Raw genomic sequence first — 25,183 nt, 5'->3', positions numbered from 1 at the left:
GCTTTCATTCGTTCAGGTCCACCCTGAGCCTAAGAGACAGTCGTACCTGTGTCTGAAGGAATCATTTGTCGCCTTGGAGAAGAGCTGTTTCAGGTTGACGGTGAAATCGCTTTCCATTTTATCAGAACTCAGAAAGATCGTTTCGGCCAACCCAAAAGTTCACTCCAGACTTGTGGACTTAGACTTTGGGGTGGAGAGGTGGTAATGTGCAAAGAGCTGGAAGACGAGACATTGCGAATCCGAAACAGGTTAGCTGGCAACGATAGCAAGGATGACAGCGACTGGGATAGCAACGGGGAGGAAAGTGAGCAAAGAGAGGACAGTGAGGACTCTAGCCAGGGAGAGAGTGAAGATGACAATTGGGAGGACATTCAGGGAGATGACGAAGAGGAAAGCAAAGACACAGGAGAGGAGAAAAGTAACTACGCCTGTGAGGAAGAGAGTGAGTGCCGTAGCTCTGATCGTGAATCTGAGGATGACAAGGACAACAAAGATCGAGTCATAGCAAACATATCCACAGTCATCGGCACCGGTCCGAGGACCAGACGGAGAACGGGACATTTGGTCCTGTTTGGCCGCGGGCGAGGTTGCAATTTGAGTTTCAAGTGGATCACCATCGGGATACAGACTCTGGGGCTGGTTAACCTGAGAATATTGAGGGCTTGCGGAGTCTTCAACTCAAAGCACGGATATAGCAGAGCTGTGTTGAAGATGCCGAACACGACCGGAGTTGTGCCCCAACCCAGCTGGGCAGGGGAACCTACATTGCTTACCGATGACTTCTGTGTCATTGTACCGGAGAAGACACGCGGTGCCTTGCAAACTCAGTTGCTCGATGACAATGACTGCTCTTTCAACTCAATTACTCTCCCAAAAGCGTCAGGACCAAAGTCGATTTGGGTTCCTTTGCCGATGGGGGTATAGTCGTGGAGAGGTCGAAGATTGAGCAGGCCATATGTAGCGAGAACGCAAGAGGCTACGAGGAACATAAACTCTTTCGTCTCTTCAAGCCCTGTCCACCATAGGAGAGTTCTTCCCTTCTATCGAGATAGCGAAATAAACAGATTTGGAGGAGAGTGTCGACACAATCTCAACCTCACAATCAAGTGTTACCCCAATCACTACTCCATGGTTAGGGCAGACAGGGCTCCAGGTGAATGCGGCTCCGTTTACGAGCCGTGCTTAGACGAGGCAGTGCTACTGGGACACTGCGCCAGAGTCTCTGTCACACGCGGTGCCAAGAAGAACTTTGACGTGAGCGCCTGTCTTTCCTGGTTCTACAGATCCGTTCACCCGTGCGTGGCGGACATGACCGTAGGAGACGTGATGCTTGACTACGAGTTCACCGTGCACGGCAGGGGCGAACTGTCGCCGGTCTATGCTCTCTTGAGCCATTTGGCGGAAAGCTGCAGGGTAAACTGCTTCCCTGTGTGCAAGTTCATCACTCTCACTAGAAACAGAGGGTCATCGGTGTGGACTAGGGGAACGGACGAGCTGTTCCACTCGCAGAGGCTGAGGATAAACACCATCAGGTCCTTCTTGTGCGCTCAGGATCATAGAACAGCGCCTCTGCTGTCGAGTTGTTGCAACCCCTCGCCCATACAGGCCTCCGAACTGTGGGAACGGTGCGAGCTGTTGCCTCGCGGAGACGAAGAATAGCTCCTCTTGCGAGCCTACTCCAGTACACTGGGCCCCATGTCTGAGTTTGAGAAGGTAGAGCGTTTCCCGAGTAAGGTCAGGACCAGTATGGGCGATTGGAAGTTCATGCGTCTAGCGAGCAGGTCCTACGGTGTCATCCGATACCCTGGCACCACGGTGGTAGACAGCTACACTATAGCGTTCACGTCCAAATCCCCGTTGTTTTACCTGAGGGATGAGGGGCCATTGGTGCAGAAGCTGGAGTCTGTGGCACGTAGCTAATGTAAAGTGGATGTGTGACGCTCCTCCTGCCAGTGTTCCTTTGGGGCTTAATAGTTCTCGAGGCACACGGGTGATAGCAAGGCTGCCAGTGCTCGGGCGTGTGGAGATTGACTCGAGGACTGCTCGAATCAGAGACCCGGCTGCGTGGAAAGGCTTCGACGACTTGTGCTCCCGGGTGCTGACGTGCCCTACCGAAAAGGTGTGAACCAGAGGTATTTGTAAGGTGGTGAACAAAGGACTCAATATGTTCAGACGTGACGCCCTAATCATGATGGTTGAGCCCGGAGAGTGGTACGCGTCCCCCCTGTCACGATTGCAATGGACACAGTGATGACACCAAGCGGGACAGTCCGGTTGACTTGAGTATGATTTACCACAACGAGGTAGGCACAGCTTACATTTACATTTACATTTAAATCATTTAGCAGACGCTCTTATCCAGAGTGACTTACAAATTGGTGCATTCACCTTATGACATCCAGTGGAACAGTCACTTTACAATAGTGCATCTAAATCTTAAAGGGGGGGGGGGGGGGGAGGGAATACTTATCCTATCCTAGGTATTCCTTAAAGAGGTGGGGTTTCAGGTGTCTCCGGAAGGTGGTGATTGACTCTTCAGAGTTTGTGGCTTCCCTAGTGTGTAGAATGCTCTCGCGAGAGGTACATGAAGAGCTCGAGATAAAATGCCTAAGACGTTGGGTCTACAATTACCTGCAGCGGGCACTGGCCTGGTCCGCGGGTGTAACGGGACCGTTCAGATCCCAAACTGTGACTGTCTTCACACCCGAGGCGGACTCCAGTACACAATGGTGGACTCACAAGTTACGCCCAGGTTTAGACGTTCTGAAAACATGTAGCACAGGGTCTCTCATCTTCTGCAAAGAGCCTTGCTGCAAAAGGGGTTATTCGTGTCAAATCCTCTGGCAACCTGGTGTTGCATTCAAACCCAGGGACATTGAAAGTCTCTGCGATGCAAGGGGAAGCAGGCGTGCACGCTGTCATCAACACCCCTGGACAGCGCGAAAGGAGGGGACAGTGACTGTTCGGAGACACACGTTCTTTGCAACCGTTCACTTAGAGAGTTCTGTAAGCTGCGCTGTCTACCAAAGGGAATACGAGGCCCGGAAACCTGGAAGAGACCCTTGCCGTGGTCAAAGAGGGACCCGGGTTCATTTTGCACCAAAGTGTCCGAGTTAAAGTACAGATGGGAGTCTGGGAGATCGGACTTCACTGAGGCACTCGCTCGAGACTCTGCTGGTTGCTTTTGGTACGGCAAGCAGCTGCAAGAATGGAAGAGGTGCTCTGATGGGAAACGAATACCTAGGAGAGAGAGGTTTTGGTACCTGATCGACTACAAGGAGTCCTTTGCTAGAAGTCGTGAGCTGTGATGTGAGCTATGATGAAAGTGAACCAGAGTTCTCTGACAGCAACAGAGAGTTCTCGGATGGGGACTCTCAGGAGGAAAACGAACCCGAGTTCGCCGACTGCAACCGAGAGTCCTCGAACGGGGACGAGGAAAGCGGATCCGAGGGGGTTGATGATCAGGTCGACAGCGGATCGGAGGGAAGTGTAGACGACGAAGACGCCAAAGTAGATGATCAAGAAGACAAAGAAGACCAAGACCACAAAGAAGACCAAGGCGAAGAAACAGACAACGGGACCCCAGGGCCCATTATGGTGAACTGTGAGTGGCGTGAGAGGGGAGTTTCATGTTTCATGTTACTCAATTCACGTCCCTCGTGATGGAGGACATGTGTTCTTCAAGCCCGTCCACAACGAGGACTACAGGGGCAGGGCTCAATTGGATAACAATGTCAGGCTAGTAAAGTATTACAAACCTCACAATTTCTTCTGCTTGATGTACGATGTATACACCGTGCTTATTTACGGGTGTGGACTGAGACCCGTGTTTGTACATGGGGAGTCGGACACCGCTGGGTCTAAGGCTTTTGACTCTGTCAATCACCATATTCTTATCGGCAGACTCAGTAGCCTCGGTTTTTCGGATGACTGCCTTGCCTGGCTCACCAATTACTTTGCAGACAGAGTTCAGTGTGTCAAATCGGAGAGCATGCTGTCCGGTCCTCTGGCAGTCTCTATGGGGGTGCCACAGGGTTCAATTCTCGGGCCGACTCTTTTCTCTCTATATATCAATGATGTTGCTCTTGCTGCGGGCGATTCCCTGATTCACCTCTACGCAGACGACACCATTCTATATACTTTCGGCCCGTCATTGGACACTGTGCTATCTAACCTCCAAACGAGCTTCAATGCCATACAACACTCCTTCCGTGGCCTCCAACTGCTCTTAAACGCTAGTAAAACCAAATGCATGCTTTTCAACCGATCGCTGCCTGCACCCGCATGCCCGACTAGCATCACCACCCTAGATGGTTCCGACCTTGAATATGTGGACATCTATAAGTACCTAGGTGTCTGGCTAGACTGCAAACTCTCCTTCCAGACTCATATCAAACATCAAGAGTCTGCTTTCTATTCCGCAACAAAGCCTCCTTCACTCACGCCGCCAAGCTTACCCTAGTAAAACTGACTATCCTACCGATCCTCGACTTCGGCGATGTCATCTACAAAATGGCTTCCAACACTCTACTCAGCAAACTGGATGCAGTTTATCACAGTGCCATCCGTTTTGTCACTAAAGCACCTTACACCACCCACCACTGCGACTTGTATGCTCTAGTCGGCTGGCCCTCTCAACATATTCGTCGCCAGACCCACTGGCTCCAGGTCATCTACAAGTCCATGCTAGGTAAAGCTCCGCCTTATCTCAGTTCACTGGTCACGATGGCAACACCCATCCGTAGCACGCGCTCCAGCAGGTGTATCTCACTGATCATCCCTAAAGCCAACACCTCATTTGGCCGCCTTTCGTTCCAGTACTCTGCTGCCTGTGACTGGAACGAATTGCAAAAATCGCTGAAGTTGGAGACTTTTATCTCCCTCACCAACTTCAAACATCAGCTATCTGAGCAGCTAACCGATCGCTGCAGCTGTACATAGTCTATTGGTAAATAGCCCACCCATTTTCACCTACCTCATCCCCATACTGTTTTTATTTATTTACTTTTCTGCTCTTTTGCACACCAATATCTCTACCTGTACATGACCATCTGATAATTTATCACTCCAGTGTTAATCTGCAAAATTGTAATTATTCTCCTACCTCCTCATGCCCTTTGCACACATTGTATATAGACTCCCCCTTTTTTCTACTGTGTTATTGACTTGTTAATTGTTTACTCCATGTGTAACTCTGTGTTGTCTGTTCACACTGCTATGCTTTATCTTGGCCAGGTCGCAGTTGCAAATGAGAACTTGTTCTCAACTAGCCTACCTGGTTAAATAAAGGTGAAATAAATAAAAAATAAATAAAAGGTTAGGAAAGAGGAAAGAATACACTGCGATTATCTGAGCACAGACCCCCATATGAAACTACTTATTCAACCAGCACTTGCAAAATAGATTTGATTTGATAGAGGACTGAGGGTCCTCTATCAATTTTGAAAGTGTGTAAATAGTTACCCATGTTATTTTGTAAATGTATATATATTTTTTTCATATATTTTTTTTAGCAATACATTTTTTTCCCTAATTTATTTTTCTAAATTTTTTTTTTGGGGGGGGGGTGTTAGAATACCATTTTGGTATTTTGTATATAGTTATTTGTTTCAAAATGTATACCTTCACCAATTTGACCACTTGGGTACATTTGGGCTACTTGTGTGGGACACCTGGGTGACTTCATGATACATGTCATGTATAGCACAATCATTTTGGAAGTTATGATTCTGAAACTTTGCACAAGTACTGTTGCCCTCTTATAATTTTCACTGAAATTTTCCCCATCATCCTATCTGAATGTTTGTTTTATCTTGTTCATTTTAAAGATGATTATTCAAAAATAAAAATAAAAAACGTATGTTTTTTTTCATATTTTTATCTAAACCAGATCTATTGTGTTATATTCACTTCTTCAGAGTGTTTTCTTTCAAATTATACCAAGAATATGCATATCCTTGGTTCTGTGCCTGAGCTACAGGCTGTTAGATTTGGGTATGTCTTCAGGCGGAAATTGCACAAAGTAGGGGGGAGCTCTAAGAGGTTTTAACATGGTAATGGCAACGCTTGCCCCTATCCGACAGCGTCTCCCCTGATGTGTATCCTATAAACCCAAGGATTGTGATTGTGGTGCGCGAGGGGAGAGAGGAAATGCTTAAACTAGCTCGGGAGATCACCTGCTGCATTGTCGTTACCACGGGCAGTAGGAGGAGAGCGGGCACCCTAGCTTACATGTTCATGGAGTTACCACACAACCTAGAAAGAGAGGCCCGTTTGCCTTGGGCGGGGAATGACAAACTCGCCGCTCACTACGCTTTGCCAGAGAAGTTTATCGGCAACGCTGGAATATCTGCATGGCCGCGGTTCAACTCCTCTTGAAGCCTCATCTCCATGATGTATGCTGCGAGAACATCGTCCACCTCAAACTCCTGTGTGTGCAATCTATCCTGGTCCGAGTATTCATACCCACTAGCACCGTCTCGGTCCAAGCGGCAGTTGTATGGGTCGCGGCTGAGTGGACTGTGATGTCTAGTATCCCCGACTCCAGGCATGACATTTATGATATTGACTGAGTCAGCATACTTAATGTCTGAAAACTACATATTTCAAAAAAATAGTTTTGAATTTCCTATGCTGCCTTTTCAGTGGAATGTTGTAGGGGGGTTACGCTAGCAGAACGTGTATCCTAGACAGGTTTTAAATTGCCCATAACTTCACCTAACAACAAATATACCTATGTTGTGATGTTTGTCATTTAACTGGCATTCAGAAAACGATTTCCTGGATCAGCTGATGATAGTTGAACATGTGACTGTAACTAAATAGCTACAGTATTAAGTATTATGTGTAATTATTGAAGAACCGCGTTAATGACAGTATCCATTTGGGTGTTGTCAATAAAGATATGATTTTTTAAATGTATTTTTAATGAAATTTTTCTTCACCTTTACTTAACCAGGTAGGCCAGTTGAGAACAAGTTCATATTTACAACTGCGACCTGGCCAAGATAAAGCAAAGCAGTACGACAGAAAGAACAGAGTTACACGTGGAAGAAATAAATGTACAGGCAATAACACAGTAGAAAGTCTATATACAGTGTGTGCAAATGGAGTAAGGAGGAAAGGAAATAAACAGGCCATGCTATGGGTGGGTGTTGCTATGGTGGCCAGTGAACTGAGTTAAGGCAGAACTTTACAGAGCAAAGACTTATAGATGACCTGGAGCCATTGGGTTTGGCGACGAATATGTAGTGAGGGCCAGCCAACGAGAGCATACAGGTCGCAGTGGTGGGTGGTATATGGAGCTTTGGTGACAAAACTTATGGCACTGTGATAGACTACATCCAGTTTGCTGAGTAGAGTGTTGGAGGCTATTTTGTAAATGACATTGCTGATGTCAAGGATCGGCACGGTAGTCAGTTTTACGAGGGTATGTTTGGCAGCGTGAGTGAAGGAGGCTTTTGTTGCAAAATAGGAAGCAGATTCTAGATTTAATTTTGTATTGGAGATGTTTAATGTGAGTCTGTAAGGAGAGTTTACAGTATAACCAGACACCTAGGTATTTTTAGTTGTCCACATATTCTAAGTCAGAACCGTAAAGAGTAGTGATGCTAGTCGGGCGGGCGGGTGAGGGCAGCGATTGTTTGAAGCGATTGGTTTTACTAGCATTTAAGAGCAGTTGGAGGCCACTGAAGAAGAGTTATATGGCATTGAAGCTCATCTGGAGGTATGTTAACCTCTCTACACTACTGTCCCACCTGACCAACATCCAGTGAAAGTGCAGGGCACCAAATTCAAACTACAGAATTGTAAATATTTAACATTCTTGAAAATACACATGCAATATGTCAAATTAAAGCTTGACTTCTTGTTAATCCAGCCAACGTGTCAGATTTCAAAAAGGTTTTATGGCGAAAGCAAACCATGCGATTATCTGAGGACAGCACCCCATCAAACAAACACAGACAATCATATTTCATCCCGCAAGGAGCAACACAAAACTCAGAAATAACGATATAATTCATGCCTTACCTTTGAAGAGCTTCTTCTGTTGGCACTCCAATATGTCCCATAAACATCACAAATGTCCCCTTTGTTCAATTAATTCTGTCGTTATATCTCCAAAATGTTAATTTATTTGGTGTGCTTGATCCAGAAAAACACTGGTTCCAACTCACGCAACATGACTAAAAAATATCTAATAAGTTACCTGTAATCTTTGTCCAAACATTTCAAACAACTTTCCTAATACAACTTTAGGTATTTTTTAATGTAAATAATAGATCAAATTTAAGGCGGGATAAACTGCGTTCAATAGGGGATAAAAACAAAGTGGAGCGAGCTTTCAGGTCACGTGCCCCAACCACAACAGTACACTAAACTCGACCCTTGTTCTGAATAGAGCTACTTCTTAATTTCTCAAAGGAAAAACATCAACCAATTTTGAAAGACTGTCGACATCCAGTGGAAGCGATAGGAACTGCAAGTAAGTGCCTTAGAAATCTTGATCCCCATAGAAAGCCCATTGAAAAGAGAGTGACCTCAAAAAAGTATTTTCCTGGATGGTTTGCCCTCGGGGTTTCGCCTGCCAAATAAGTTATGTTATACTCACAGACATCATTCAAACAGTTTTAGAAACTTTAGTGTTTTCTATCAAAATGGAGTTGGATAGAGTTGGGGTAACCAGGAGGAAAGCATGGCCAGCCATAGAGAAAGGCTTATTGAAATACTTGATTATCGTTGATTTATTGGTGGTGACAGTGTTTCCTAGCCTCAGTGCAGTGGGCTGCTGGGAGGAGGTGTTCTCATTCTCCATAGACTTTACAGTGTCCCAAAAACGTTTTGGAGTTCGAGCTACAGGATGCAAATTTCTGTTTGAAAAAGCTAGCCTTTGCTTTCCTAACTGACTGTGTGTATTGGTTCCTGAATTCTCTGAAAAGTTGCATATCGCAGGGACTATTTGATGCTAGTGCAGTACGCCACAGACGTTTTTGTGCTGGTCGAGGGCAGTCATTTTTTTGAAAGAGGCATGCTTATTTTTTAACTGTTGCTTTCTTACCCATTGTTGTCTTAGCTAGCTCTCCCAATCAAGACATGTGATTGCTTCATGTCTCGCTATATGTCTTCTCAAATTTCACTATTCCTTGTATACTGTTGTTTAGGGTAGTTATCATTGTTTTATTTTACTGCGGAACCCCTAGTCCCACTCAGCATGCCTCAGAGAGCTCTTTTGTCCCCCCTCCCACACATGCGCTGACCTCACCTAGCATAACTAATGCCTCGAGAGAAGCCATCTCTTATCGTCACTCAATGCTTAGGTTTACGTCCGCTGTACCATACCCATCTGTACTTTATGCCTTGAATCTATCCTGCCACACCCAGAAATCTGCTCCTTTTATTCTCTGTTCACGACACACTAGACGACAAGTTCTGATAGCCTTTAGCCATACCCTCATCCTACTCCTCTGTTCCTCAGGTGATGTAGAGGGTAACTTCTCTAGGGTAGGGGGCAGCATTCGGAATTTTGGATGAAAAGCATGCCCAAATTAAACGGCCTGCTACTCGGGCAAAGAAGATATAATATGCATATAACTGGTAGATTTGGATAGAAAACACTCTAAAGGTTCCACAACTGTTAAAATAGTGTCTTTGTCATGCATGTTAACATCAGAAGCCTCCTCCCTAAGTTTGTTTTACTCGCTGCTTTAGCACACTCCGCCTACCTTCATGTCCTTGCCGTGTCTGGATCCTGGCTTTGGAAGGACTCCAAAAATTCTGAAATTTCCATTTTCAACTACAACATTATCCGTCAAGATAGAACTGACAAAGGGGGAGGAGTTGCAATCTACTGCAGAGATGGCCTGCAAAGTTCTATCATACTTTCCAGGTCCATGCCCAAACAATTCAATCATCTAATTTTAATCTTCTAATCTCCAGAAGTAAGTCTCTCACTGTTGCCACTTGTTATAGACCCACCTCAGCTCCCAGCTGTGCCATGGATACCATATGTGAATTGATTGCCCCCCCATCTATCTTCAGAGTTTGTTCTGTTAGGTGACCAAACTGGGATATGCTTAACACCCCGGTCATCCTACAATCCAAGCTAGATGACCTCAATCACACACAAATTATCAAGGAACCCACCAGGTACAACCCTAGATCCGTAAACATGGGCACCCTCATAGATATTATCCTGACCAACTTGCCCTCCAAATACACCTCTGCTGTTTTCAATCAGGATCTCAGCGGTCACTGCCACATTGCCTGCATCCGTTATGGGTCCGAGGTCAAACGACCACCCCTCATCACTGTCAAACGCTCCTTAAAACACTTCTGCGAGCAGGCCTTTCTAATCGACCTGGCCCGGGTATCCTGGAAGGATATTGACCTCATCCCATCAGTAGAGGATGCCTGGTTGTTCTTTAAAAGTAATTTCCTCACCATCTTAATCTCTTACGTCAACCCGACGCGCAGGCGTCTCATCGAGCTATCTGGAAATGCAAATGCACTACGCTAAATGCTAATAGCACTCCTTAAAACTCAAACGTTTATTAAAACACACATGCAGGGTACTGAATTAAAGCTACACTCGTTGTGAATCCAGCCAACAAGTCAGATTCTTAAAATGCTTTTCGGCAAAAGCATGAGAAGCTATTATCTGATAGCATGCAACACCCCGAAATACCTGAAGGGGACATAAACAAAATAATTAGCATAGCCGGCGCTACACAAAACTCAGAAATATAATATAAAACATTCATTACCTTTGACGATCTTCTTTGTTGGCACTCCTAGATATCCCATAAACATCACTATTGGGTCTTTTTTTCGATTAAATCGGTCGATATATACCCTAACTATCGATCGATGAAGATTGTGTGATCCAGGAAAAAAGACCGTTTTAAACGCAACGTCGTTTTTTAAAATTAAAAAAGTTGACGATAAACTTTCATAAAACACTTCGAAATACTTTTGTAATCCAACTTTAGGTATTAGTAAACGTTAATAATCTATCAAATTGATCACGGGGCGATGTGTATTCAATAGCTCCACGTCTTCAAATCATGTCCGGAAATTTCTCATCCAAAACATCCTGTCGGAGACCGGAAGGAACGGGCTCTCTCTTACTCGTTTGGCCAAGAAACAAAGACCAAGGAAATTGACAAGACTGGTGACATCCTGTGGAAGCTGTAGGTCTTGCAATCTCAGCCCCATTTAATTTGCTTTCTAATAGACAATACATGCAAGTATATTTTCCAGTTTTCAGTGATCAGTTTTTCTTCCGCTTTTCGATGAAACGCAGGCTCTGTTATAGTCACAGCCGTGATTTAACCAGTTTTAGAAATGCCAGAGTGTTTGCTATCCACACATACTAATCATATGCATATACCATATTCCTGGCATGAGTAGCAGGATGCTGAAATGTTGCGCGATTTTTAACAGAATGTTCGAAAAAGTAGGGGGTAGACTTAACAGGTTAATCAGCTAAGACAACAACAGGTAAAATGGTGATGAATGGGCAGATAGGGTCAGTTAACTACACACAGGGCCTGAGTTCAAGGCTGGGGCCGACAGATAAACAAAATAGAGATTTGTGATTAATGAACAGTCCAACAGGCATCAGCTATGTAGCCAAGTGATCATAGGGTCCAGTGAACAGCAATATATGATTCAGGGAAGCCGTAAGGTAGTCGATATTAGGATAGCCAGGAGATGCGCCTGGCTCAAGGCTAACTGGTGCTAGCTTTGGGACAAGGAGGTTAGCCACTATAGCCACTTCGGTGCAAAGGTCCAGAACTTACGGCAGGAATCCGGTGATGTAGTGGCTTCTAGTCGTGTTAGTGAAGAGTCCGGGAGGCATCAGCTGTGTAGCCGAGTGATCATAGGGTCCACTGAGCAGGCCAGAAGATGGGCCTGGCTCAAGGCTAGCGTCGGGGCTGGGCCACTCGGTAGCAGCTAGCTAGCTTTAGATTATCCAGAGCTTACGGCAGGAATACGGTGATGTAGTGGAGAAAAACAGTCCGAAATGCTCAGGGTTGATATCGCACAGTGCAGACTGGCAGGTATTTAAAAATAGCAGATCCGCATCACACTGGGTGAGGCGGTTTACCGGAAGGTATATTTAATTTAAAAATGGAAAAAGAGATTGAAATATATTGCAACATATACAAAAAAAGAATTAAAAAGATAACATTTACAACAACAAACACATCTTACTAGTTTTGGAATAGTTTTCATTTTTCAAACAGGTTTGTTATTTTATTTCAGTTTACTAAATAGTTTTCCTCTAATTACTTTTTCTATAATAAGCATGGAGATTTCCCCTATCAACCATAGGTACTGGCGACAAAGCACCTCGTAACCTAGCTGGGAATGGGACAGACGGAACCCTTCTGTCTTCAATAAAGTCTTCAATAAAACTCCCAAGGCGTGACTTTTCTTGAATGAATATATCGAAAACGTTTATGTTGTGAAACTGCAAAATACAGAAAAGAATATACTTTAGGTGTTCAATTCACACCGACATACTACCGACATACTGTAGATGTACATTAAACATTTGAAGTTGCATAAATACAAAGCACGCGCTAAGGTACCATGCATCTGGCATGATGCCAAACCATATAGCTAATTGTTAACCATATGGTAATTGCTCCTTTCATTACTCTAATAATGTATAACCATCTATGTAGAATAACAAAGCATATTACATTAAAAACAGTAACAAAACTACAGTATTGTATATTTTACAATTCGTTTGCATGACGCATGAGCAAAGTAATACAGCTAACGACATACACAAAAGGCATTGCAATTTGTGAGTAAATGCAACCAACATTGATAAGAGCGTCTGCTAAATGACTTAAATGTAAATATGTAAGAAACTCTATCAATAACAAGATTATTATCATTAGCTAAATGCTTGAATTGAACATACAAACAAATATTTTTCCAAGGCTGAAGCGTGACAAGAAATAACTACATTGAAAGACCTGCACCGTAGCGTTGTTTGTAGCTGCTTCTTTGCGTGCAAAACAAATTCTGAACTTCCCGTTTGCGTTGTCTTTCTAAGTACCAGAAAGCGCCACTAGGGGGCAAATAACACCATTGAACACAATGAAAATCCAATATAACCATTGTAATAAAATAATCTGTTATCTTCTAACAGGATGGCAGCACACTCCCCGCCTGATATAATGAAATTGTGCCACTATTAAATAAAACATATCAAGAAACAAATGTCCTTTCTATTTTTATCTTTTGTCTCTAGGATGCTTCAGAAAGAAGAACAACAATCTCTGAGATTGGTCTCAGAAACACCTTAGCAGCTCCTTGCTTGACAATTTTTAGTTCTACTTTCCTAACCTTTTTGTCAGTACTGGGAAAGGTTTTTACCACAAGCCCGACTGGCCAGTCATTTCTGTGTGCCTGACTGTCTTTCAATAAGACAACATCTCCCACTTTTACATTTGGCTTTTCTGCTGTCCATTTTCTGCGTCTCTGCAGCGTTGTCAGGTACTCCTGTCTCCACCTTTTCCAAAAGGTGTCAGCGAGACACTGGACTTGCTTCCACTGTTTTCCATGAAGGTCGTTCATGCTGAAGTATCCGGAAGGGGCTGAGGTAGCGCTGGTCTTTTGTGTAAGTAACATTGAGGGTGTGAGAATGGTAGGCATGTCAGGGTCGGTTGATACTGACACTAAGGGTCTCGCATTGATTATTGCCATAACTTCAGACATAAGAGTGCTCAAGACCTCATGTGTGAGATGAGTGGAGCCCGTCTGAAACAGCATAGCATCAAGAATACGTCTGGCAACCCCAATGAGTCTCTCCCAAGAACCACCCATATGAGACGAATGTGGAGGATTAAATATCCAAGTACATCCCTTATCTGAGAGGTATTTAGTCAGTTCTGAGTCATTTGTGTCGATACCCAGTTCCCTGCAGGCACCTATAAAGTTTGTACCTCGATCAGACCTTAGCACTTTTGCTGGACCACGGATAGCGAAAAACGCCTCAGCGCGTTGATGAAGCTGGATGTGGACATGGATTCGATAAGCTCGATATGGACTGCTCTAGTAGACATACATGTAAAGAGCACCGCCCAGCGCTTGGAGTCTGCACTACCACCTCTAGTGCGACGAGTTATGACATTCCATGGTCCAAACACATCAAGTCCAACGCTGGTGAATGGTGGTTCAGATGTGAGTCTGTCTGCAGGCAAGTCAGCCATTTTTTGGTCAACTAGCCTCCCTCTAACCTTGCGGCAGGTGACACACTTGTGAATGACACCAGAGACCAGACGTTTGCTCCCAATAATCCAGAAGCCTGCTGCTCGAATAGCTCCATCTGAAAAATGACGGCCTTGGTGAGCCACTTGCTCGTGATAATGTCTTACCAGCAGAGTGGCAACATGATGTGTCCGTGGGATGATGAGAGGATGTTTTTCGTCTTGTAACATGTCGGCGGAGGATAAGCGGCCTCCCACCCTCAGCAACCCATCCTCATCAATCACTGGGTTCAGCTTTTTGAGTGTACTTTGCTTTGGGAACTCTTTTCCTTTTTCAATGCATTTGAATTCCTCTCTGAAGGCTTCATGTTGCACACAGTGAATGATTGCTGTTTTGGCTTGTGACAACTCACTTGTACCGCATGGTTTATTACAGTCATGCCAGCCTCTGCAGCTGGTGTTGTCTGCACCTTCATGGAAGGATCTTGCAACATGAATGAGTCGTGCTGTGGCTCGATTGAGAGTTTTCCAGCTTGAGAACCTCTCAAAGCGATGAGAGCCGAGTTGAGCTCCAGAAACTTTAGAGGCAAAGACAGTGACGTCTGGTCGAATCTCTGCATCTGTGTGAGGCTCTACAAGGTCAAAATTGATGTTCTCAGGCTTACTCGAGTTTGTTTGGGTCAGGAACGGTGGACCTGAGAACCAACTAGTGTGTTTTAAGAGCGCAGCAAGTATGGGCCTGGTTGCATGGTCTGCTGGATTGCTGCCAGTGTTTATATAGCACCACTGATCTGGATGGATAGACTTCCTGATGCGAGTTATCCTATTGGCAACATAAACATAGAATCTTTTGGTGACATTGTGGATGTAACCGAGAACTATCTTACTGTCTGTCTAGAACTTGGCTGCATGTATATCAATGTCAATTTCGTCTTTGATCAGTACATACATCTCAACAGCTAGCAAGGCCGCACACAGTTCTAGGCGTGGGATAGTGTGGGCCGGACGAGGGGCCAATTTTGATTTCCCCATGACAAATCCAACATGGCATTGACCTTCCGAGTCAATAACTCTCAGGTAGGCTACCGCTCCTATGGCTACTGTAGAGGCATCCGAGAAGATGTGTAGCTCTCTTCTTTGAGTGGTAGACAAGGAGACTGGGATGTAGGTCCGCTGTATATTCATATGTTCCAACTCCATCAAAGATTCCTTCCACATTTTCCATTCCTCTTCTTTTCCTGTGGGAAGAGGGGCATCCCACTCACTCTGATCAGAAGAGAGTTCTCTGATTAAGGCTTTACCTTGCATTGTTATTGGAGCCACAAACCCAAGGGGGTCATAAAGACTATTCACTGTGGACAGGATGCCTCTCCGAGTAAAAGGCTTCTCATTGTGGGACACCTGGAATGAGAAGCTGTCTGTTTCCAGGTTCCAGGAAAGTCCCAGGCTCCGTTGAAAGGGGAGAGGATCCACTCCTAGGTCCAGATCTTTTAAGTCTTTTGCACGGTCCTCCATAGGGAAGGCTTCCATAACTGTTTTGCTATTGGATGCAATCTTGTGTAGTTTCATGTTGGACTCCACCAACATTGCTTGTGTTTTTCTTAGAATGTTGACAGCTTCTTCTGTAGTAGCTACTGATGTCAGACCATCATCGACGTAGAAGTTCCTCACTACATATTGCTTGGGTTCTGACCCGTGTTCCTTCTCACCCTGTAGCGCTGCTCGTCTCATGCAGTAGATGGCTACGGCTGGTGAAGGGCTGTTCCCAAATACATGGACTTTCATCCTGTACTCAGTTATGTTTCTATCTGGGTTGTTGTCTTCATACCAGAGAAACCTTAAGTAATCTCTGTGATCCTCACGTACACCAAAACAGTAAAACATTTGTTGCACATCTGCTGTTAGTACAATGCAATCCTTGCGGAAACGTATTAGGACACCCAAGAGTGTGTTAAGTCTGGACCACTGAGCAGAACATCGTTAAGTGACACGCCTTGACACTTAGCACTGGAGTCAAATACTACTCGTATTTGTTCAGGCTTTTGTGGATGGTAAACACCAAATATGGGCAGATACCAACGTTCTTTGTCTCCCTCTAGTGTCTGTGAAGGTTCGGCTTGGTCGTTATCCAGCATCTTTTGCATGAAGTCAATAAAATGACGCTTCATGTCAGGCTTTTTGTCTAAAGTCCTGCGAAGTGATGTGAGACGGTTCATGGCCTGCTCCCTGTTATTAGGAAGGCGACGTCTATTGGGGCGAAAGGGTAGTGGAGCCACCCAGTTGTTTCCATCATCCTGGAAAACCTGTTTGTCCATAATGTCCAAGAAGGCTTTGTCCTCCACTGATGGTGCTGGTTTATCATCGTCTTGTGTTTTGTCGAACACGGAACATCCCAGGCTGTCTGTGTTCACAGTTGTGATTGGATCTCTCAAGTGCACTGTAGAGGGAGAGATGTGTTTCTGAGCTACGCTGTTGTAGTTCTCTTTTACCTGGATGATGTCAGGGCAAGGGCTCAGATTGGATGTGCGACCATTTTGAAGTATGTTTGTCCTGAACACGTTAACATTGGCTGGTCGGTGGCCGTTCCCAGACAGACCTCACCCACAATGACCCACCCGAGGTCGAGTCGTTGTGCATAAGGAGTGTCGTGGGGCCCATTGATTTGCTCTCGTACCTTGTGTACCCTTAAGATGTCTCGTCCTAAGAGCAGGAGGATGGGAGCGTCTGGGTCCACAGCTGGAATTCTGTCCATAACTGGTTGCAGATGGGGATGATGATACGCAATGTCGGGGGAGGGAATCTCCATCCTATCGTCTGGCATCATATCACACTCTATCAGAGTAGGGAGAGTGAGCTGCATGTGTCCATCTATAGACTCCACCATGAAGTTGACGGTTCTCCTGCCTGAAGTCTCTGTTACCCCAGAACACGTCTTCATGGTGTATGGAGCAGAGTTGTCATTGATGTTGAAGAGACTGAAAAACTCTGTCTTGGCCAGAGATTTGTTACTTTGTTCATCAAGCACTACATACATTTTGACAGCTTTCTCTCTTTTCCCAGCCGGATAAGCTTTGACTAAGCATATTTTTGAACATGATCTTGGATTGACTGCCTCACCACAGATCTCTGTACACTTTGAGGTGACAGATAGAAGAGCATCGTCACCTTGCTCCCCGCCATTATCTGTCTCTGCTGTAGCGGTGTATGTATTTGTAGGGGCTGGGCCTGGATGCAGAGCAGCAAGATGCCTGTCGCTGTCGCACTCAGAGCACTTGATTGAAACCTTACAGTCTTTAGCTCTGTGCTGAGTTGACCCACAACATCGGAAACAAATGCCATTGTCTTTGAGATATGATTTGCGCTCATCTAGAGTTTTGTATCTAAACCCACGACACCTTTTAAGAGGATGAGGCTTGTTATGTATTGGGCAGTGACGGTCAGGGTTTTCAACCTTGGTCTTACTGGGTTTGGTTTGGTGGTCTGAAGCCTCAGATGACACATCTGTCTTGTATACAGTCACAGGTGTCTTGCTGCTGTACCTGGCAGGTTTCTCACTTTTCAAGGACACCTGGTTAGTTGAGGTGTAGAGGGTGAAGCTGGGGTCATTTCTAATTTTCGCCTGGTTCCTGATGAATCTCGAGAAGAACGAGAATGGTGGGAATGCTACCCGATAGTCCTCCTTATATTTGGATCCCTGTGCTATCCATTTTTCTTGTAAACTGAATGGAAGTTTCTCTACAATAGGGTTTACCCCCCGAGATGTGTCCAGATAAGCGAGGCCTGGAAGGTACCCTTCTACTTTAGCACACTCCAGTTCGAGAAGAATGTCACCTAGTTCTCTTAGTTTGTGATTGTCTTTGTTAGCCAGTTTTGGAAAATCATCCATTTTCTTCAACAGTGCATTCTCGATCACTTCGGGTGTGCACTCTTCTAGTCGTTGCCAGACCATGTTAAGCCCTGCTGTTGTGTTGAAAATATGGACAGATCTAATTCTGTTTGCTTGCTCAGACGACTCTGCCCCTAGCCACTTGGTAATTAGATCTAACTCTTCCCTGGCTGATAAATTCAAGTCTCTGGTCGCATTGAGAAAGGATGCTTTCCATGCCCAATAATTTTCAGGGCGATCATCAAACTTCAGGAGTCCTGAACTCACCATCTCACGTCGTAGGAGGTACTTGGTGAGGTCTGGTGCCACTTGTGACTCAGAGAAGTTGTGTGTGTGTGACTGGAAGTGGGCTTGCTTTCCATTTCCACCATGCTGCTGTTCATTTCTTTTGAACGGAGAGTCTCTGCTCATGTTCTGTTGTTTGCTACTTTCTGGATTATGGTATGTAGCTGGGTCAACACTAAGCTCTTGTTTCTCCACTTCAAATGGAAGTTCAGTAAAGTAGGGCCTAGCATGTTGTTGTACGTACTCACATGTACGTTGGACTGGACTTAAGGGCTGTGTCCCGGTGTCTAGTTCTTTGCGAAGCTCTCTGCGTTCTGATCCTACAACTTCTTCAAAGGCTGCAGCTTCAGCCAATGCAGCAGCAGCTGTTCTCTCAACTTGGAGAACATATAAACTTGCCTCGAGGTCAGCTTTTTGCTTCTCTGTTTCTGCCTTTTGCTTCAACAAGCTGGCCTCTATTTCTGCCTTTTGCTTCAACAAGCTGGCCTCTATTTCTGCCTTTTGTTTCATCACAGAAGCTTCCTTCTCAGCATAAGAGACTTGTGCGCGTGCTGCCTCCGCCTTGGCGCGTGCTTTGATGGCTGCAGAACTCGCCGTTGAGGATCTGCTTGACTGTTTTGATGACCTTGATCTTGTAGATTGAGACTTGGTCCCAATGTGCTGAAGAGGTTCTTGCATCTCTCTCTGTTGAACACCTGGCTCTGGTTGCTGCATCGTAGACTGCTGGTCTTCCCTATGATAAGAGGCTTTGTTGGCTGATGAACGTAGAAACATAACCACCGTGTGCAGTTATTCTTGTGCTTGAGCCCGCTGTGATGATGTTTTTTCACTATTCTGCCCTTGAGTTGCGTTCCCATGCAAAACTAGACAGATAGCTAACAACTAAGTCTTCAATAAAACTCCCAAGGCGTGACTTTTCTTGAATGAATATATTGAAAACGTTTATGTTGTGAAACTGCAAAATACAGAAAAGAATATACTTTGGTGTTCAATTCACACCGACATACTACCGACATACTGTAGATGTACATTAAACATTTGAAGTTGCATAAATACAAAGCACGCGCTAAGGTACCATGCATCTGGCATGATGCCAAACCATATAGATAATTGTTAATCATATGGTAATTGCTCCTTTCATTACTCTAATAATGTATAACCATCTATGTAGAATAACAAAGCATATTACATTAAAAACAGTAACAAAACTACAGTATTGTATATTTTACAATTCGTTTGCATGACGCATGAGCAAAGTAATACAGCTAACGACATACACAAAAGGCATTGCAATTTGTGAGTAAATGCAACCAACATTGATATGTAAGAAACTCTATCAATAACAAGATTATCATCATTAGCTAAATGCTTGAATTGAACTTACAAACAAATATCTTTCCAAGGCTGAAGCGTGACAAGAAATAACTACATTGAAAGACCTGCACCGTAGCGTTGTTTGTAGCTGCTTCTTTGCGTGCAAAACAAATTCTGAACTTCCCGTTTGCGTTGTCTTTCTAAGTACCAGAAAGCGCCACTAGGGGGCAAATAACACCATTGAACACAATGAAAATCCAATTTAACCATTGTAATAAAATAATCTGTTATCTTCTAACAGGATGGCAGCACACTCTACTTGTTTTCATATTGTAACATCCTCCTCTTCCTCCTCCTCTTTCACAAGAGCTTCCTTCTCCATCCAGCAGACCCCCTCTTCTTTATCAAGAGGAGAGTAGCTTAGTGAACTCATGGTCAGGGATGTTAGCTTGTTAGCATTAGCGACTAGCCTAGTTCTAAGCTAACTTAGCAAACCAGCTAGCTGACAAACAACGTAAATATCTAATTAAATGGGCAAACAAGTACATACGACAGAAGCTAAATGACTTAAATGTAAATGTAAGTGTGTTGTTAGAGTTGCGTAAATTTTAATATGATATTAGGATAAATATAACAATGAGTCACCGATTGTATACTATGTATTTTTTATTAGCTAAGTAATAAATGGCAAATGCAACTTTCATATATACGGGCTCACTATAATACCATACAGGGCAGAACAGAGAACTGACAGGGTGTACGTAAACAGTGTTCTTATACTCGATAGACATAGTTCCAACCCATCTGTTGGCCTATCACAGTAGAGGCTGGGCGTGGTTTAAACTTGCTCAGCCTATCGCAGGCGCTTAGGCGGGTCCCCGCCTCTTGGAGTCCTCCCTCTGTCGATGTATAGATTCCTACTGTTCTGGTATCGCAGTCTAGTTATAACAGTTGCTCAGTTCCTGCTCTTGTGTTGTTCAGTATTTTTCCATCTCAGTTAAACCTCGTGATGACCACCCCTCCCTATGCCTGCTTAATCGCAACTTTGTAAGATACAGCAAGTAACACCATGTGCTCAATATTGTTACATACAAACACAAGGACAAAGTATCTGCTGGGCTGTTATCTACAGTTTTGCAACATGCAGCAGTCTCAGCATGTCGCTCAGTTCTTGACACACACACACACACATACACACAGACACAGACAAAGCAACTGCTGTTCACACAATTCAATCTTACGTGATATAGTAGTGTGTTATAGAGCATAGACATACATCCTCACAATTTCCCCCTTTTCACACCCCCAAGGGTGTGAATAAAAATTCAGCAATGAATCATATAACAGTTACAAAGTTTAAAATACCCAGTCCATCCTCATCGACACCTGCAAAACCCTTCATCTCCACAGATATCTTGTCCAAGCCTCTCAGTGCCTTGGAAATACTCCCATCCGGACTGGTATTGTTAGGGATAAACGTACACCACTGTTCCACAAACCTCTTACAAACACCCCCCTGATTAGCGAGAATCATATCCAAGGCCAACCTATTCTGCCTGGCCACCCTAGAGGTAGCCTCCAACTGTTCTGACTTGGTTGTAAATAAATGTAATTTATTCATACAGATTGCTGTGCATCCACTATGGCTGGCCCTACAATAGGTATCAGATGCCAAAACCCATAATTTCTACTCAGGGCTTGGAATTCATGAGGAACCCCCACTGGTACCCCCAACAGGTTGGTCTGTATATCCACCACATTCTCTGTCCAGGGAGCACTATGTCTATGCCTCCCAAGCACCAAATCAAATCAAATGTATTTATATAGCCCTTCGTACATCAGCTGATATCTCAAAGTGCTGTACAGAAACCCAGCCTAAAACCCCAAACAGCAAGCAATGCAGGTGTAGAAGCACAAATTGATTATTCACAGGTCCCTCTGTTACGGAGCCCAGCAGCTGTTCAGCAGTAATGTCAATGATGTTTCGTGGTATTATTAAACTGGCCAGAGCACATGTGCCCTGCCAGTTCCCTCTAAGAATTGGGTCCATATATCCACCATACATCAGCTAAACCACTAGTTTGGTTTAGGCCCCCTATTTTTTTATTTTACCTTTATTTTACTAGGCAAGTCAGTTAAGAACAAATTCTTATTTTCAATGACAGCCTAGGAACAGTGGGTTAACTGCCTGTTCAGGGGCAGAATGACAGATTTGTACCTTGTCAACTCGGGGATTTGAACTTGCAACCTTTCGGTTACTAGTCCAACACACTAGGCTACCCTGCCCCCCCATTTCATTGGCCAGTAGTCATTAATGGTCACATAACTGACACAGTCTGCTGGGGGCAACCGTCCATAGTTCATATCTGTTCCTGTTCCGGTGATGCAGCTGTAGTTTCATAGAAACCCCTTAGAATACACAACCACCCCTTTCCTTCCCCTAATGCAAATGGGTGTGTTGCCAGAATAGGTCTAGCATGGCTACACATGACACAATCCTGTCTTTTCAGAGTTTTTGCTGTATATCTTATGTAGGACAACCACAAATTGCCCCTTCCATCGTAACCAGTCTCTGTACCTAGTTGATCGCTATCTGAAAAGTCCCTAACATTAATTACCTGAACGGTGTTTGGCACAGTGGTGGGTGGTGGCAGTCTCGGGTTAGGAGGGGTGGAAGAGGGTGTCTGGTCCTGGCTCATCTGGGACCTCTGTGGTTTTGGCAGCACCTTAATGAAAAAAAGGCCCATTGTGTCGGTCCCAGGTCTGTCCTGTCCAAGGACCTGCATCAGAGAGCTTAATGGTTTTGATGGTTAGTAGGATTTCATCACCTTTACAAATGTCCCTTCCAGGAGATTTCCAAATCATTGAGAATCTCCCCACCTTAGAGAGATCCCCAATACTATATGGGTAACCTCTCCTCCATTCCCCAAACTTTCCCACATTAGTTATCATGTAGTCACAATAGGGACACCACTTCCCATTACACAGATAAGTTGGTCGTTGTCTTGCATAGGACGTCAGAACATTACAGCCCCCTGGGGTGTGTATCGTACAGATATCCCCTATCCTCCTTGTTCCATTTCGCCATGTCCATATCTGACAAGGTGCTAAAGTGAGCACCTGAGACTCTCCTTCCTCTAGAGCAATAACTATGCTTCCTGTAGTATGTGCTACTAGTCCTACCAGTGTGGTCACCAACAGAAGGTTGTGCCATTCCATATTTTATGACTAACTCAGCAAGAGCCTCACCTACTTGATCTAGTGTCCTGCTTGGTGTCTGGTCTTTACTACAGTGAGTTCGGTGGTACCAGATGTCTCTATGGACCTCTCTTACCCTCAAGGAGTGTCTTGATACTTCCTTGACTTGGAATGGTCCCTTCCCCCTGGGTTGTGTCTAACTCCTGGAGTGCACCTTCACTCTAACCCAGTCACCAACCTGTTCTCGTCTGTGGTCTCAACAGCAGGAGTACGGACCTCCACCACCTGTTCGGACAGTCTTTTGACAAGAAAGGTTAGTGCCTGCATGTAGTCTGTGTATCTGACATTAGCAATGTCTAAACCAGGCAAACTCATGTTATCAGCGGGTGGACCTGGCATTCTCCTTCCTGTCATCAATTCATGTGGAGTAAGATGAGTATCTGACCCTGGGGAGTTTCTCATAGACATTACAGCTAGGAGTAACGCATCTATCCATTTTAGCTTGGTCCCTGCCATTATTTTAGCCATTTTTTCATTTCAGAGTCTGATTGGCCCTCTCCTATGTCCAAAGACTGTTCACAACATGGGGAAACCATAGGAAAAGGAATCTGGTTTATATCCCTTTAAATGGTGGGAAGGCATTCAATGGAACATGGAGCTTTCAAAATAGAAGCCACTTCCTGGTTGAATTGCAGGCTGAAACATGAATCCTCATGTTTCAGCCTGCAATATCAGTTCTGTTGTACTCACAGACAACATTTTGACAGTTTTGGAAACTTTAGAGTGTTGTCTATCCTAATCTGACAATTATATGCATATTCTAGATTCTGGCCCTGAGAAATAGGCAGTTTAATTTGGGTACGTTTTTCATCCAAAAATCAAAATACTGCCCCCTACACTCGGCTTTTATTTTGAAAAATTAGCGAGAAAGATCACATCACATCAGTGTATAGCTGGGTGTCCCCAGAGTTTTGCATGCGCAACAGCTTGGAGCAGCCATTTTCTCTCTCTCTCCTATTGAAGAAGCTACAGTCCCGGTTGAAATATGATCAATTATATATTGTAAAAACAACTTATTGATTATAAAAAACGTTTGACAAGTTTCTGTGAACATTACAGATACTATTTGGAATTGTTACGCTCAACTAGGAGTGGTGGGTGGAATCAGGCGCAGAGAGCAGGGTTCAGTCTTTCTTTCACATTTATTCCCCAGCGCAACAAAAACAGTCACGCCAACACACAGGGCGTATATAAGTTGCCAGTCCTAACAGGACAAAATAGTCCGGAGAATAAATACATGAATAACTCACACCATCAAACCCAGAGTAACACAAACAAGCCCGCACAAATACCCAGCGGGCCTAGTGCCCTTAAATACCCTACAAACAAACCTTAATACAAAACAGGTGTGTACCCAATTATTTTTAGTAATTTAATTTGAATTTGGCGCTCTGCAATTTAGCGGATGTTGACGAAAATGATCCCGCAAAAGGGATGGGTGCATCAAGAAGTTTTAAAGGCCCACAACAGCAGAAATCCACTGTTTATTTGAGGTAAAAGATGATGCCCAGAGCATACCCATGAATTCTACAACAATTGACGTCTGTTAAATTATTTGACAATGAAGACAGTCAAGTTAGCAACAAGTCATAATTTGTCTTGTGGTAACTAGAAATAAGTTATTCAAGTTGTTGAAATCCTAAGCAGTGTGCCAGACAACTATTGGTCTCCAATGTAGGCCCTTTTCTGTGTTTGCTAAAATTGCAGCAAAAGTGCAATGCACAAACAATTTGAATGCAGAAACACCTCCCTGCTAATGAGGAAACCGATAGTTATGGATGTAGTATATCTGCCTGGAGCAAAAATGGTGAGCAAAGATTTTAGTTTTTCACAATGTATTCTAAATATACCTTGCAAGATCAGGAGTGCTACTTAAGGAAACTCACATTAAGCTCTGTGTCTATTCCCTAATTCACCACCGTGGGGGAAAACTCAGGGGAGTTCTCATAGGCTGACAGCAAAAATAGCCTCCATTTCCAGGTTGAATATGAGTACATTTCGCACTACTTTTGGATTGTAAGGCTCGTTTGAATGTCCTGGCTAATATGTTTGTGTTTTTGTCGCAAATCAACTGCTATATACTTAAAAAAATACTTAACCAGTAAAATGCTCTTTGGCTAGCTTTAACATCAGCCATAATGTCACCTAACAATAACATAGACCTACTGTAGGACCCATTACTTCACCTAACAATAACATAGACCTAGGATTA

The 25,183-nt window shown here is 44.2% G+C and overlaps 1 protein-coding gene across 1 annotated transcript in view; it reads right to left on the bottom strand.

Moving 5' to 3' along the window:
* Nucleotides 1–22,063: 22,063 nt before the first annotated feature.
* The window catches only part of LOC124018190 (zinc finger protein 239-like), a 54,843-nt gene continuing 51,723 nt past the window's right edge, over nucleotides 22,064–25,183 (bottom strand). The window contains exon 2 of the mRNA XM_046333459.1: nucleotides 22,064–22,439. Within this exon, the coding sequence (XP_046189415.1) occupies nucleotides 22,375–22,439 (65 nt within the window). The 3' untranslated portion in view covers nucleotides 22,064–22,374. The remainder of the gene's footprint in view (nucleotides 22,440–25,183) is intronic.

The sequence above is a fragment of the Oncorhynchus gorbuscha genome, unplaced genomic scaffold, assembly GCF_021184085.1.
Source record: "Oncorhynchus gorbuscha isolate QuinsamMale2020 ecotype Even-year unplaced genomic scaffold, OgorEven_v1.0 Un_scaffold_428, whole genome shotgun sequence".
In the NCBI taxonomy this organism is placed as follows: domain Eukaryota; kingdom Metazoa; phylum Chordata; class Actinopteri; order Salmoniformes; family Salmonidae; genus Oncorhynchus; species Oncorhynchus gorbuscha.
The sequence above is the reverse complement of the archived record's forward strand: the minus strand, read 5'-3'. Positions and strand labels throughout refer to the sequence as shown.